At 47.3% G+C, this 16,454-nt stretch overlaps 1 protein-coding gene across 1 annotated transcript in view; it reads left to right on the top strand.

The window, feature by feature from the left end:
- Window positions 1-3,276: 3,276 nt before the first annotated feature.
- Window positions 3,277-16,454, top strand: part of DHX37 (DEAH-box helicase 37) — a 30,867-nt gene continuing 17,689 nt past the window's right edge. Inside the window, exons 1-6 of the mRNA XM_070386329.1 lie at window positions 3,277-3,491; window positions 6,513-6,682; window positions 9,618-9,730; window positions 11,022-11,364; window positions 14,443-14,591; window positions 15,434-15,526. Of these exons, the coding sequence (XP_070242430.1) occupies window positions 3,386-3,491; window positions 6,513-6,682; window positions 9,618-9,730; window positions 11,022-11,364; window positions 14,443-14,591; window positions 15,434-15,526 (974 nt within the window). The 5' untranslated portion in view covers window positions 3,277-3,385. The remainder of the gene's footprint in view (window positions 3,492-6,512; window positions 6,683-9,617; window positions 9,731-11,021; window positions 11,365-14,442; window positions 14,592-15,433; window positions 15,527-16,454) is intronic.

Below are 16,454 nucleotides of genomic sequence, written 5' to 3'. Positions count from 1 at the left end.
ATATTTAAAAGAAAAGCATTAAGCACTCGCTCCTGCCCTTCTTGAACGAACTCTATTTCAGACTCAGAAAATAGTTGAGAACTGGAAGTTCTTTTTAGGAAATCCAGGTAGTAAATGAAAAGGGAGTGAGAGAGATTAGAAAATAAGTTTGCACTCCTTAATGAAATGATGGATCCAGGCCATGATCATCAACAGACTGAAACCCAAAGGTGACATGTTGGTGGAGAACTTGAAAATGGAGGGGCCTGGACCCACCAGTCTTGGTGGTAGAAGTACCAAAGCCACCTGTGTGATGGATTCTTCCCAAAACATTTTGGACCCTAACTTGATGTGACCTCCACATCTAACTCACAGTTTACAGGAAACATGGGGGATGGAAGCAGAAAAATTAGAAACAGCAGAAGCTAAAGTCAGAATGTGGAACGTTCAACAGGATAAACAACCTTAGTTTCTTCAATAAGTAAATGATATAAAAATAAAACTTAACTTTTGTCAACCCAGAGTGAAAAGTTATCTTTTTAAATATTTACTTTATTCATTTATTTGGCTGCACCAGGTCTTCATTGTGGCAGGCAGGATCTTTCAACTGCAGCATGCGAACTCTGACTTGCAGCATGTGAGATCTATTTCTCTGACCAGGAATCAAACCCAGGTCCCTTTGCATTGGAGGTATGAAGTCTTAGCCACTAGACCACCAGGGAAGTCCCTGTATCTTGTTTTGAACTTACATTTTTCTAGATTTCTGGTGAGGTTTTCATATATTCACTGGTGTATATTTCATCATCATAAAAAATATATTGTATTTAAAGTAAACTTTTTAAAATGAAGTACAGTATACAAGACACCCTAGTGGTTCAGGTGGTAAAGAATCTGCCTGCAATTGAGAACTAGGGTTTGATCCCTGGGCTGGGAAGATCCCCTGGAGAAGGGAATGGCTACCCACTCCAGCACTCTTGCCTGGAGAATCCCATGGACAGAGGAGTCCAGTGGGCTACAGTCCATGGGGTGGTGAAGAGTCAGACACAACTGAGTGGCATACAAGCAGAAAATACTCAGTCATAGGTGCTTCTCTATGAATTTAAACAACATACAAGGTGACCAGTACCCAGGTCAAGAAAAGGAACATTATCAGTTTTGCCAAAAGGCTTCCTTTGCCCTCTCCTGTTCACTACACCCCCTCCAAAATTTAGGGGATTCATTTTGCCTGTTTTTGAACTTCTGTGAATTGGATCATAAAATATGATCTTTTGTGGTTGGCTTCTTTTGTTCAACATTATATTTATGAGATCCCTGCTGTTGTGTATTTTCCTTTTACTTTATAGAATGTTCTTTATATCTTCTGGATGTAATCCTTTGGTATATAATATTTTAGAAGAAAATATAAGAGAATGTACTATTACCTACCTAATAATAACTTTATTTACTTAAATAAGCCCATTTAAAGAAACTGTAGACTGCTATTATCCTAAGCAATAAAATCCATGAAAATACAAGTTTGATTTGCTCATTTTAACTTCCCCCCCAAATCCTTTTTAATTAATTAAAAGAATGTTCATATATATGCTATCAAAATCCTTTCATGCTCCACCTGTGTGTTTGTGGGATTTGTTTTTGCTTTTCTGAAGAAGAAGGGAGCTTGTCCAGATTAATCATAGTTATCATTCATTCTTACCTTCGACAACTGTTACTTACCTACTTGGCAGCCAGCTGCTGTTCTGGGTTATTCAAATGCTTTTCCTGGGGCAATGACTTTAATTCTTGAAAATAACTTTATCCTCTCTAAAATTCTAAAATAACTTCTAGCGCCTTCACTTTTTTTTGATGATATAATTTATTTAGCCTTAACCATTTATGCTTTTAATAGAAAAAAATGGAGACACAGGTTCTAATCAAACAAGCTGCTATATAAAGAGGCCCACGTGGCAAGGAACAAATGGTGGCCTCTGGTCAACAACCAGTAAGGAATTGAGACCCTGAGTCCACCAGTCTCCAAGGAAATAAATCTTGCCAACATCAACACAAGCTTGGAAGCATTTTCTCCCCAGTCGTGGCTTCAGATGTGACTCCATCCCTGGCCAACATCATGACTAAAAAAAAAAAAAAAAAAATGGAGACACAAGTTCAGTTCACTCAGTCATGTCTGACTCTTCATGACCCCATGGACTGCATCACGCCAGTCCTCTCTGTCCATCACAAATTCCCGAAGCTTGCTCAAACTCATGTCCATTGAGTCGGCGATTCCATCCAACCATCTCATCCTCTGGCATCCCCTTCTCCTCCTGTCTTCAATCTTTCTCAGCATCAGGGTCTTTTTCAATGTGTCAATTCTTCGCATCAGGTGGCCAAAGTATTGGAGCTTGAGCTTCAGTATCAGTCCTTCCAATGAATATTCAGGACTGATTTCCTTTAGGATTGACTGGTTTGATCTCCTTGCAGTCCAAGGGATTCTCAAGAGTCTTCTCCTTTCGACACTCAGCTTTCTTTATGGTCCAACTCTCACATCCATACATGACTACTGGAAAAACCATAGCTTTGACTATATGGACCTCTGTCGGCAAAGTAATGTCTCTGCTTTTTAATATGCTGCCTAGGCTGGTCATAACTTTTCTTCTAAGAAGCAAGCATCTTTTAATTTCGTGACTGCAGTCATCATCTGCAGTGATTTTGGAGCCCAAGAAAATAAAGTCTGTCATTGTTTCCACTGTTTCCCCATCTATTTGCCATGAAGTGATGGGATTGGATGCCATAATCTTAGTTTTTTGAATGTTGAGTTAGTGAAGACACAGTATAGCTGTTCTGTTCACAAAATAATTACAGAATTCAGAAAATACAATATTTCCGAGTGCAATGCAGAAAATTTGATGTGGTCATGAAAATGCAAAGTTGTCTAATTGATGCCTTCTTTTACTTTTTCTGTCTTTGTAATGAAAATATTTAATGCCTTTTTTACTACACAAATAATGTTGCTTGTAAGAATATCAGAAAGTACAGATAAGCCAAAAAAAGAGGGAAGAAGACTGTATTAGGAGTAGGTTATATTTTTAAAGCCGACAAAACACTCTCATTCCCAAATTAATATTAGTAGATAATTCAGATTTAGTGGTTTCATTCCTGCGAACAGCCCTGGGCTGAAACAGAAGACTCTTGGGCACCTCAGGCCCCGCCCCTCCCTAACTTGGCCCCGCCTCGCTCCGCCCCCAGCGGCCTTGGTTTTTAAGGTGACCCCGCCTCTAGCCCCGCCCGCAGGAGATCTGTTAGTACCAGCTCTCGCGAGAGCGTAGCCCGGAAGTTTTCCGTCCTGAACCTTGGTGGGGGCCCACGTGAGTTGGGCTTAGAAGTGCTCGGGTCTTGCTACCCTACCTTCAGGAGCAGGAGTTCGGGCGCCATGGGGAAGCTGCGCCGGAGGTACAACATCAAGGGGCGCCAGCAGACGGCCCCCGGCACCTCTAAAGGCCCTCCCGAGCCGCCCCCCGTGCGGCTGGAACTGGAGGGTAAGAAGGCCCTGGACAGGGGCTGGGTTTCGGGTGAGAGACCAACCAGGGCCTTGAGGCCAGGGCTGGCTAGTGGGGCTGAAGGACGCCCGGACTATGTCCTGCGTCTGCGACTCCGGAACGCTCCCGGAGAGAGGCCTCCCACCTCAGATGATCCAAAGAAAGGGGGAATGGTGACAGTTTTCGTTTTAACTGAGTTTGGAACAATACCTGGAGTTTCTTTCCAGTGTGGTCGTAGTATAGCAACGTGGGGAATTTGGACAAGAAAATAAGGTAATTCCATTCATTTTGATGGCATCAATTATATCCTCCCTACCAGCGACTTTTAAGTTTGTATTTTTCAGCCCAGATCTGTCTGTTTAGCTCTAGGCTGCTTGACATTTCTGCTAAGACCCCTCCGTTTTGTTAGGGAAGACTGGTGTGCCAGTCTAGGAGAGTAACAGAAGATGAGATTAAGGCGGAAAAAAATCCCTGTCGTGCACAGTTTATATGCTTTTGGGAAGAGACAAGTAAAGAAAAACACAGAATATATAGAATATTTTGCATACATTCATACTAAACAGATAAAGTACAAGAGGTGTTTGGTGAGTTGCAGAGTTTCGTGCGGTAGAGGGGGAAGACCCCATTGAGAAAGCATTGGATCCTTAAGACCTGAGGGCCATCAGAATGGCTGAGTGGAGATGAAATATTAAGTGGGGCCAGGATGGGTAGGACCTGGTGGGTCATGGTGAGGACAGTGAACCTGTAGGGTTTAGAGCAGAGGAGGAACAAGGCATGGGCTTAGGTTTTAACAGCATAACTCTGGTGCTGTGTTGAGGAAGAGCAGTAGAGGGCAAAGAATCAGGGCGATTGGATAGGGGGCTGCCGAGTACAGTCAGTAGGGCAGAAGTTGATGCTTGGTCCGGGGCGGCAGCAGCCGAGGGTGTGAGAGGTGGTTGAATTCAAGATGTATTTGGAAGATGGAGCTAATAGGATTTGCTGGCTGACTGTGCACAAGAACAAAGGAGATGTCAAGAATGAATCCCAGGTGTGGGGTCCAGTGGCTGGCAGCTGGAGAAGGCGGGGAGGGGCCAGCTTGGGAAGAGGCCAGGAGCTTGGTTTTGGATATGTGTGTTTTGGGGGCCCTGTTATATATCCAAGTAGAGGGATAGTCAGGCAGCTGTTGACTCAGATGCTTAGAAGAGGCAAGTCCAGGGGAGATAGCAGTTTGGAATCATCACTGTGTATAGATGATATTTATTTAAGTCTGAAGACTGGACCAGCTCTCACTGAGCAGTGAGTTTAGCCCAGTGAGGTGGGAGGAGCCCCTTGGGAGTGTGGTTGTCCAGGGACCATGAAGAAGACCCACCATTTGTGTCATGTTGCTGTGGGGTCAGGGAGGGAGAGAAAGACCCCTGGATGTAACACCAGGGAGGCCATCAGTGGCCTTGATGGGTCCAGTTTCGCAGGAGAGTTGAGGATGAAGTTATTGAGTGAGTTCAGTTGTCTTGCTGGCCCTTGAAATTGAACACACTCCAAAGTTAAACTCATCCGGCTGCTTGTATAGGATCCCTGAAGCTCAAGCTGATTTAGGCATGAGGGAAGAGTGAGCCTAGATTCTGGAGGTGGAGGGAGAGAGAACCAGGCCCGATGGGGAAGCCTACTTCACTTCACCCACTAACCAGCCTCCTCTTCCACACTCTCCTCTTGGACCCTGAAGGAAGTGAAGTTATGGGAAAGATTGTCAAGGTGGGAATCTGGAATCTGAATTCCCTCCTCAGAAGTTGCAGGGATTGGCTGGGAGTTGAAGTAACTCACCTGATATCTCCATGCCTTAATTTTCTCAGCTGTCACATGGATCCAGCAGTTACATACTTGTTCATGGGGGTGGTAGTTTGGGAGAATATGTTTGTAACTGAGAATGCTTTGAAAAGTAAAGACAGGCTGTGTCTTTACTGACTTGTCCTGTGATGGGCACTGTTCATTCTAACAGCAGTGACAGCTCAGGAGGTGAGATAGACTGACAGTGAAGTGAATGCAGAGGAGCCTGAGGTCTTTTAGACCCAAAGATTTGGGAAAAGTTTCTCACCCTAGAACAAGACATCTCCATTTATCCTTGAGACTTTTAGGGGCCAGAGGGACCTTATAAGATTATAAAGCAGCTTGCCTTCTGCAAAGAGCCTTCTCTGATCACTGATCCAATGTTGTTACCCTCTTTCTTATTTTTATTTTTAGCATGTCCCCCCTTTTTCCTTCCTATGGCACATTGGTTCTCAAATGTTTTCCTCTAAGGACATTTTTTTAACATTCTTAAACATTGAAGACCCCAAAGTGCTTTTGTTAGTGTGAGTTCTATCGAAATTTATCATAGTAGAAATTAAAACAGAGATGTAGGGGTTTGGGGTTTTTTTTGTTTTTGACTGATTTTTGGCTTCAGTGGATCTTTACTGTAGCACAGGGGCTCTCTTGTTGCGGCACATGGGCTCAGCAGCTGTAGCACGCGAGCTTAGTTGTGAGGGGGGTTTTAGTTCCTCAACCAGGAATGGATTTGCACCCCTTGCGGTGAAAGCATGGTGTCTTAACCACTGGGCCACCAGGGAATTCCCAAAAACGCCGACATTTAAAAATAAATATAACACAAGCTCAGTACTTAGTTCACTGTACACCCAGAAGAGAGTATCTTTTAGAGTTATTGTAAAAGTGGTTTTGATCTCACAGACTCTCTGAAAGCAGGACCCTACGGGAGGAACGCACTGGTGTAGTTTATTCCCTCCTTGCTCTACCTCCTTCTGTCTTCCCAAAACACAAGGGTGGAGGTACCCGACTCATGGCGGAGGCTGACCTGTGGCAGGTGCTGGATGGACAGTGTGGTGAAGGTGCGGCGGCCCTACATCCCCGTTCCTGTGCAGGTGCTTGGATGGCTCGCACAGAGGGCAGAAGGGCCCCCCCGGAGGAAAACAGCATTAAGATAGCGTCTTGAGACCCTAGGCATCCTCGCTCTCTAGCCCCAGGGCTGTGGGTCAGGCGAGCATATCTTTTCAGATAAGGACACGTTGAAAGGAGTCGATGCAAGCAACGCTCTTGTCCTTCCCGGGAAGAAGAAGAAAAAGACCAAAGCCCCTCCCCTGTCCAAGAAGGAGAAGAAGCCGCTGACCAAGAAAGAACGGAAAATGCTGCAGAGAATCTTAGACCAGAAGGAGAAGAAGAGCCAGGTATGCATTCTGCGTCTGTACTCAGCCCTCCAGACTGGCAAGGGATGGGGATGGAAGGGGTCTGTGTCCCCTGACATGATCTCTTCAATAGGACCATCAGATAGAACTTTCTGGAATGAAGGACAAGTTCTTTGTCTGCAGTATCCAATATGGTGGTCACCAGCCATGTGTGGCTGTTGAGTACTTGAGATGTGGCCAGTCAGACTGAGAGATTGATTTTTTTTTTTTAATGTATTTATTTGGCTGCACCCAGTCTTAGTTGCAGAATGCGGGATCTTTAGTTGCAGCATGTGGGATCTAGTTCCCTGACCAGGGATCGAACCCAGGCCCCCTGCATTGGGAGCATGTCCAGCCACTGGACCACCAGGGAAGTTGCAGAGGAATTGAATTTTTAATGTGATTTGGTTTTAATTTAAATGCAAATAGCCACATATAACTAATGCCCCTTGTGGGACACGCAGAATCAGAACCTTCCAGCCCTCGAAGGAGGACATGCTTCTGGGGTGTCTGTCGGTCTGGAATGGGTTCAGGTTTGTAGAGACCGTGTTTGTTGAACCAGGAGTCAGTCGATCAACGTGCTCACTGTTTATTCTCCACCCCACATTCATTTTGTTTATTTTTTAAACTTTATCCTAGAGAGTTTTGACCTTTTTTACTTAATATTTTTTTAAGGAGAATATTTTATGTTGAGAAATTCTAGCATATATAAAAGTAGAGACATTAGGGTCACGAGCTCCCATGTACCTACCAGTCACCAACTTCAACAGTTGTCGAGCCCATGGTCAACCTCAATCATCTCCACGGCCAGTCAGTTTCCTACCCCATAGATCAGAGCCCAGGCAGCCTCAGTCTGTACTGTTTCTTTGGCTATCCTGACAAATGACCACCAGCTGGGTATCTTAAACAACAGAAATGGGTTCTCTTGCTGATCTGGAAGCCAGAAGTCTGAAATCAAAGGGTGGGCAGGGCTGTGCTCCTTCTGAAGGTTCCAGGGGAGGGCAGTACCTGGCTTCTTCCAAACCCTGGTGGCTCCAGGTTTCCTTGGCTTGTGGCCACATCACTGCATTCTCTGCCTGCATCTTCACATGGGCTGCTCCCCTGTGTGTCTCTCCTCTGTGTATCTCTGATAAGGACACTTGTCTTTGAATTTAGGACTCACCTGGTTAATCCAGTGTCTCATCTTGAGATCCTTAATTACCCTTAACTTGAATAAGATCCCATCCTGGGACACGGGCTTCCCAGGTGGCGCTAGTGGTAAAGAACACGCCTGCCAGTGCAGGAAACATAAGAGACTTGCGTGTGATCTCTGAGTTCAGAAGATCCCCTGGAGCAGTGCATGGCAACCCACTCCAGTATTCTTGCCTGGAGAATCTCCACGGACAGAAGAACCTAGCAGGCTTCAGTCCATGGGATCGCAAAGAGTAGGACATGAATGAAGCAACTTAGCATGCACTGGGACATGGATGTATGTTTTTGAAGGGCCACCATTCAACCCATTATGTAGCATTGTATCCCTGAATATTTCAGTTTGCATCTCTAAAATAAAAGACCATTTCCAATAACTGCAGTGCCTTTAACACGTCCAGATTTTTTCAAAACACCATCAAATAGCCAGTAAATAGTCAAACTTTGCACCATTTCATTGCGCTGTCCACCCCATCTCTTGTCTTTCCCCCTTATCATTTGTTGCAGAGATTGGTTTGTTTGTCTCAAAGACTTTCCCATGGTCTGGATTAAATTTTTTTAATCTCTGTAATTTAAAAAGTATTCTTCCACTGTCCAGTTTCCTATAAATTGGTATTCGGGTCCGGGGCAGTGACTCAACAGAGACAGTTTTGCCCCCACTGAGACCATTTGGCCAAGTCTGGAGACTTTTGGAGTTGTAACGATTTGGAGGATGGTACTAGCATTTTGCAGGGTAGAGGCCTGGGATGCTATTAAATAGCCTGCAGTGCCCAGAACATCAAAAAATTATCTGACTCTAAATGCTAGTGTGTGGAGACCAAGAAACTTGATCTAAAGGCTTCAGGAGACTGCCTCCTGACAGTCTTTTGAAATTGGAGTATAATTGCTTTCTAATGCTGTGTTAGTTTCTGCTGTATAACAGCGTGAATCAGTTATAAGTATACATATATCCCCTCCCTCCTGAGCCTCTCTCCCATCCCTCCTTAGTCTTTCTGACAGGGTGACCACACAGGGTGCCGTGACCACCAGGGGACACACAGGCCTGCCATTAGCAGCTCTGCCATTAGCAGCTCTGCCATCAGTCCCTGGAGCTCTTCATCCAGGGGAGGACTCACTGGCCTGTGAGTGTGTGCTGTTTTTCATCCTGCGAGCATCTTTGCTTGCTGTTTTGTATGTTGTTTTTTCTTTTCTCAATTAGGAAATTTGTGCACGCGTGTATATATGTGTGTGTACATATATACACAAATATGAGCACATATTAAAGTATCTGTATAATTTCAAGAATAGTGAAACAAATACTCGTGACTCGTTCACCCAGAGGAAGGAAGCCAACTGGGCCCATCTTTCACTGCTTTATTCCAGATAGCGTGGGGACTACTTGCCATCACACAAAGAGCTATTCCTCCCTTGTAGTAACTGCCGGGGAGTCTTACATTATACAGATGGGCCCTATTTTATTTATTCCATCTCCCTTTGATGGGCATCTGGCTAGTCGATAATCTCTCATGACAAACCATGGGGCAAAGAGAACCTTGTTTATCCAACCACAGACTCTGTAAGGGGACGAGAAGCCCAAGCTCACATGTCTGTCAATGTTAAGAACACTGTGATGCCAGGCAATTGAAGTTCAGCCTTTGGTTTAAAAAAGACTGTGGGTGTTAGAGATGCTGTAAATTTATTTAGAGTCTCAACTTCCCTTCTAAAGAGGCTCATGATGCCAAATGTATAACACACTCGTTTCCTTCCCCAGCGAGCTGAGATGCTACAGAAATTGAGTGAAGTCCAGGTTTCAGAAGCTGAGATGAGACTCTTCTACACCACGTCCAAGCTGGGCACTGGAGAACGCATGTACCACACCAAAGAGTAAGTCACCAGGTTCCTCTCGGAAGCCCGTTCCTCCCTCCAGGGCTCCCAGGGCGGGGGAATGTCTTGGGAGTCATGGGGTCTTCTGGGGTTATGAGAAAATACATTTGTAATGACCCGTGTGCTAAAATACGTCCAATGGGTAGAGACCTCACATGCTGCTTAATATGCTGGTATCTTTTGCCCACGTGTGGGTCTTCTAGAGCTTTAGTAACCAGGCACCACAAACCAGGTACCTTAACACAAGAGGAATTTATTCTCGTGGCTCTGACGGCCAGAAGTCCAAAGTCAAAGTGTCAGTGGGGTTGTTTCCTGCCAGAGGCCGGAGAATCTGTTCCATTCTGTCCCCCAGCTCCTGGTGGTGCCAGCAGTCCTGGGTGCTCCGCAGCCCATGTCACCCCAGTCTGTGTGCCACTGCAGTGTCCTCCGTGTGTCTCTCTGAGTCTTCCATGGCTTTCTTCTGTCTGGGTCTGGGTCCCAGTTTTCTCTTCTTATAAGGACACCAGGCACTGGATTTAGGGCCCACCCTAACTCAGTTTGACCTCATCTTCATGACATCTGCAAACACCCCGTTTGCACATAAGATCACATTTTGAGTATCTGGGTGGCCACGAATTTGGGGAAGACAGATACTTCCACAGTCAATATTTAAGAATTAGGAGATTTCATGTTAAAATCCTTGGTTCCCCTTCCTGCCCTAGTCTTGACCCGTTGAAGGATGTGGCCACACCAGCTGGCATTCCCACAGGGCAGCTTGCCTTAGGTGGGGCCCATGTGTTCCCTCAGCTCAGGCCCCTGCTCCCTGCTCTCTCACACTTGGCCCACTGTGTTCATTTCCAGTACCGTACCATAAGACTTGTGGCACATTTAATGACTGCTTGTTGAATGCAAACTGCATCTCAGGCTCTCCTCTGGGCCCTAGAAATAGAGCAGTGCACAAAAATAAAGTTTCTTCCCATAAGGAGCTTACGTTCTGATAGTGGGGAGATGGGCAGTAGTTAGATAAATAGTAGAAAGAGCTTTTTGCTCAGTAGCAAAGAACAGGGCGAAGAGGATGGAGGCAGTGGGAGAGGTGATTGAGGCTGCAGTCAGGGGAAGTCTTCCTGAGAGGCGACCTTTGAGTCAAGTGAGGGAGAAGCTGCCTGCAGGGACCATGGACAGCGGGTGCAAAGGCCTTGAGGCAGGAAGGGGCGTGGCTCCTGAGTCCTGCCTCTGATGAGCCTTCAGCAACTCAGAGCTGCCTCAGGTTGGCTGGCCCATCCTAGAGCCTGATTTTGTGCCTTCCCTGCAGGAAACCAGATGATGTGGCAGCCCAGGGTTCAGAGAAGATCAGCAGCCTCAGTGGAGCCCACCGGAAGCGCCGCCGCCAGGAGGCAGAAGAGGAGTCTGAATCCTCAGTGGACTCTGAACCCGAGGAGGCCCCAACAGACAATCGGTCAGAGGCCAGTGCAGGGTCGGCCCCAGCACACGTGCCACCAGCTCCATCTGGGGCCAGGGGCCAGAACCCAGCACCCAGCGGCCCAGCTGAGACTCCTGCCCCTCCAGCAGCTACTCCCACGGCAGCCTCTGCCCTGGTCAGGCCCCCATCGAAGCCCGCAGTCTTCATCCCCGTGAACCGCTCCCCCGAAATGCAGGTTGGTCGCTCCAGTGTTTGATGGAGAGCTTAGGGGATCAGGTCAGTACAGTGAGGGGCTGTGGGTGCAGCGAGAAGGCATCTCGGGATCTGAGCAGGTTGCCTCGCCTTCTGTGTCTAGGTTTCGTCATCTGGAAAAGGGGGATAGCTGTACCTGCCTTGTCAGGCTGATGAATGAGTACCTGGCCTGTGGTGGGGCTCTTGAGATGGGTGTCAGCTGCCTTTCTCATCTTCTGGTCACTGTCCCCTGCAGCCTCTGACCACGGTTCCTGGCCCAAGTGTCCACTCTTCGGGACAAGAGCTTAGGCTATGGAGTCAGTTGGCCTGGAACGGAGTGCTGATCCCTCCACTGCCCAGCTCGTTCCTGGGCCCCGTTTTCTTGATCTGTGGAATGGGAGTACCTGTCTACTCACAAGGGTTCCACCTCTCTGCACTTGGTTTCCTTGTCTGGTAAAGTGACTGTCTTACTGGGTTGTCACAACAACAAGATTAAGGGACAGGAAGCTCAAGGCCCATGGAAGAATAGAATAGAAAATATTAGTACATTGTTCCAATTTTACTTGTTAGCACATAGAATAGTGCCAGCATGTATCAGGCATTCAAAAAATATTTGTCATATAAAGTAATGCAATAAAGCCCTTTGAGGATCATGCCTCTAAATTGAAAAAATCCCCTAAATTTTGCAGATTATGTTTTCATTCCTATTTCTTATTTAAAAAAAAAAAAAAGAATAAGTCATTTAATGAGACTGCTTTGAGGTTGGTGATGCCTCAGGGTTTGGCCCATTGTAGATGGTGGTTACTCCGTCCACCCGCCAGCCCAGGAAGTAGAGCAGTCTACAGCCTCTGGAGCTTTCAGTCCAGCAGACGAGACCAAGATGGACAACACAGTGTCACACAAGGGGAGGAACAAGAGCCACGGAGGGGAAGATCGGGTACCATGAAGGGGAAGTGCAGGAGTACATAGGCTCGATAGGGAAAGTATCTTCTGGGATAAGAGCTCGGTGACCAGCTGAGAACAGGGGGGCCGTCCCATACTGAGAACTTCGTGAGCAAAGGCCCTGAGGCAAGAGGGCTCATGGGTCTCAGAGCAGCAGTTTCAAACCACAGATTAGATTGTGGAAACGTGGGCTGTGACCAGCTTTTTTTTTTTAATGGAAAAGAATAGAAAATATTAGTCACTGTTCCATACGAAAAGTAGTAGTTTACTGAGAGGTCTTCCCAGGTGGTGCTAGTGGTAAAGAACCCACCTGCCAGTGCAGGAAACGTAAAAGACGCAGGTTTGATCCCTGGATCGGAGAGATCCCCTGGAGGAAGGCACAGCAACCCACTCCAGTATTCTTGCCTGGAGAATCCCTGGACAGAGGAGCCTGGTGGGCTACAATCCATAGGGTCGCAAAGAGTTGGACACAACTGAAGCAACTTAACATACACAGTTTAATGAGATTGCAATTCCAGTCACAGGTACATTTGTGTGCTTATATACGTTAGGTAGTTAGAATAGGAAAAAGGAGTCCAGAATGGCGGTAGCAAAAAGACAAGGAAGGGAAAAGCCCATGAAAATAGAACAAAGGAAGGTCCGAGGACCAGAGTGAAGACCTCAGGTAAAACAAACGGCACTTCTGGCTAGCCCAGTTTACATAGGGCAGGCCCAGGGGGAGGAGGAAAAAACATATAAAAAGAAGAGCCAAAATTGGGCCGGGGGCCTCTCTTCTCTTCTCGTCTTTTGGGTTGCATGCCCTCACGCTTTGAAGATGTATTTTTCTTTACTTTCTGAATAAAACTGAGCTGTAACACTGGTCCATCCAAGGGCTTTTGACCCTGGTCCATCCAAGGGCTTCAAATTTTTGCTGGAATAAGACAGAATTGAGGAAATTACAAATTCCCTGGACACATATAAAGAATTAGGGTGGGCTCACTGCTATAACAGACCTTGAAGTGCCACTGGCTTCACGCCACAAAGGTTTCCTTGTAGGTGATGTCAGAGCCTGATGCTATCCACTGGCAAGTGAGGGGTATGGGATTCTGGTCCACACACTGATTCAGCGACCCAGGCTCCACCATCCAGCGTCCCTGGTGCCCCCCGGGGTTCCTCCCTTGGCCTTTCACTGTGGTTTTTCCACAAGTGTATTACTGAGGCTAGGTTTGTAAGTGGCCTTGTATCATATATGTTTTCCTGCACTTTGTTTTTTTGTTAATCAGCATTATGTTCCTGGGATTTACTTATTTGTGAAGATGTATGTCACTGAGGTCCGTTTGGTTTGGTTTCGGTTTTGAAACTGCTATAGAGTATTCCTCTGCTTGAATAGAGCTCGGTTTAAGTAGTCATCTCCGGCTGGACATTTGAAATATTCTTGCTTTTTACTCCCATCTTCTCTGCTGCTTTACATTTTCTTGTCCTTTTCTCGTCATCACAGATACAAAACTTTGGGGGACAGGGTTTGCAAACTGGAGGTCACAGCCATCATGGGGTCATGAGATGGCCAGTGCTGCTTTTTTTAACCAATAGAATAGAAGTAGAGAACAGAATTTTTAAAATTAGGCATGCTTCACACATAATCAGAGCAAGCAGGGGTTCACAAAACCCCTCCCTCACTATGGAATACTTGTGTGTGCATGTATGTGTGTGCATGTGCATACACTCATGTGTGAGCACCTAGCAGAATCACACCTAGGATGTGATGCTGTGTCTCACATCCTGAATTTTGGTAAAATTAGCAGCCAGTTGTTTGCTGAATTGACTCTTCCATAAGTGTGAACTCCCCCAGCAGCAGCGGAGGGGTCTTGTGCCGCACAGGGGCTTCTCTGCACCAGGCTGACCCTTTGGATGCCGGGTGTGACATTCCAAAGGACCCAACCCATGTCTCTGGGCCCCCTCCCCAGCCGTCAAGGCTTCCATCCTCCAGAGTGGCCCTCCTGTTCCCCCTTGACTGGGTGCCAGCTGCTGCCTTTGTAGGAACCACATCACCTGTATAGTCTTGCTTTGAGCAAAGACCCCTCATCCCGTCTGCCCTTCTGCAGCAGCTGCAACCCCCCTCTACCCCTCATTCCCTGAGTTCTGACTTCCTCTCTCTCACCAGGAAGAGCGGCTGAAGCTCCCGATTCTCTCTGAAGAACAAGTGATCATGGAGGCAGTGGCTGAGCACCCTATCGTCATCATATGTGGTGAGACCGGCAGCGGGAAGACCACCCAGGTGCCGCAGTTTCTCTACGAAGCAGGCTACAGCAGGTGAGGGCTGGCCACAGGGTCCCCCGCAGGTCTCTCAGCTGACAGTGGACGTGGTTCCCCAAAGTTGTTAGGAGCACGGGCTCCTGGAGATCTGATTCCAGTTCTGTGGTTGACATGCTGTATGACTTGGGGCAAGCTCCTTAACCTCTCTGGGCCTCAGTTGCCTCAGCTGTGAGATGGGGGCTCATCATTGCCAGCTACTTCATAGGGTTGTTATGTAAATGAAATGACTGGATTTGTGTAAAACACTTAGATCAGTTCCTAGTGGGAGCGGCGGTGTGTCGTCTCCTGTTAGCCCTTTTGACCCGTGTATGTTGAGGTCCCCAAGACCGCCCCCAAGTCAGCAATTTTCTTGGAAGACTCCAGGTCCTACAGTGAAGGACACAATGTTCCATCAGCAAAGGAGGAAGGCATGTGGGGTGAAGTCTGGGGGAACCAGGCGCAGCCTCCCAGAGCCCTCTCCTGGGCAGTCACACAGGACGTGCTTCATTCCCCCAGCAACGAGTTGTGATAACACGTATGAGTGTCCTTTACCAGGATGCCTGTAGACACTCAGCGCCCAGGGTTCTTCGTTGGGGGTTGGTCACGTGGGTACTCTCTGCCTGGTACCTGCCAAATTCTAGACTCCCTGAAGGAAAAGCAGTTGTCAGCATGAACCATGTAGTTTGTACAGACAGTCCAGGCCCAGGGAGCCCCTCTTATCCATCAGGGAGAGGTGGGAGCCCCCCTGAAATCCAGGATCCCAGACACCAGCCAGGGACATTTGTAGGGACAGCAGCCTCGGGCCTGCTGGGTCAGCTCCTTCCTGCCTGAAATTCAGCCCTGTGTTCTCCCCCTCACAGCGACAACAGCATCATTGGCGTCACGGAGCCCCGCCGAGTGGCTGCCGTGGCCATGTCCCAGCGGGTAGCCAAGGAGATGAATCTGTCGCCACGGTGAGTGCTCTGCTTCATGGAGGAGGGTTGAAGATGGCCCTCCAGGCCCACCAAGCTGAGCCGTGACACACGCCCTCGTTCACCCTGGAGGCCGTTCACAGATGTCCGTATCTTTCCTATGCCATTTCACTGCATATCTTGAAATTTATAGTATACACAAAGCTGCCCCCACTTTCTTTCATCCTCTTTATTTAACTCGTTAGTGTTAAGTTTCCAACCACATGCCAAAGTGGAAAGACTAGTATAACGAGCCCCCAGGTACCCGAGACCCGGTTTCAGGAATTGTCACCTCGTGACCAGCTCTGTTTCATCTGTGCCCCATGCTCTCCCTCAGTTCTTGGGGAGCAAGTTTCAGATGTCTTATCATCTCAGCCTCAATATTTCATCGTGTAGGTCTGAAAGATCAAGACTCTGTTTTGGGGATTTTTGTTTGTTTTTGGCTGCCCCTCGTAGCTTGGGGATCTTAGTTTCCCAACTGAGGACTGAACCTGGGCCCCTGCAGTGGAAGCTCGGAGTCCTAAACACTGGACCACCAGGGTGCCTAGTTGCTCAGTCTTGTCTGACTCTTTGCGACCCCATGGACTGTAGCCCACCAGTCTCCTCTGTCCATGGGGATTCTCCAGGCAAGAATACTGGAATGGGTTGCCATGCACTCCTCCAGGGGATCTTCCCAACCCAGGGACTGAACCCGGGTCTCCTGCATTGCAGGTGGACTCTTTACCGTCTGAGCCACCAGGGAAGCCCTAGGACCACCAGGAAATTCCCTGTAACTTTTTTTTTTTAAGACAACTATAAACATAATTGTAGTACTGTAACCATCACTAAAAAGTATGTCCTAACTCCTGAGTGTGTTCCTTCTGTGTTCCCATTTCCTGGATTGCCTCCTAAAAAGTGTTTAGAGTTGATTGTTTACATCAGGCTCCAGCCA

The sequence above is a fragment of the Bos mutus genome, chromosome 17 (genome assembly GCF_027580195.1).
Source record: "Bos mutus isolate GX-2022 chromosome 17, NWIPB_WYAK_1.1, whole genome shotgun sequence".
NCBI classification, from domain to species: domain Eukaryota; kingdom Metazoa; phylum Chordata; class Mammalia; order Artiodactyla; family Bovidae; genus Bos; species Bos mutus.
Note: the sequence above shows the minus strand (reverse complement) of the source record. Positions and strands in the feature narration are given on the sequence as shown.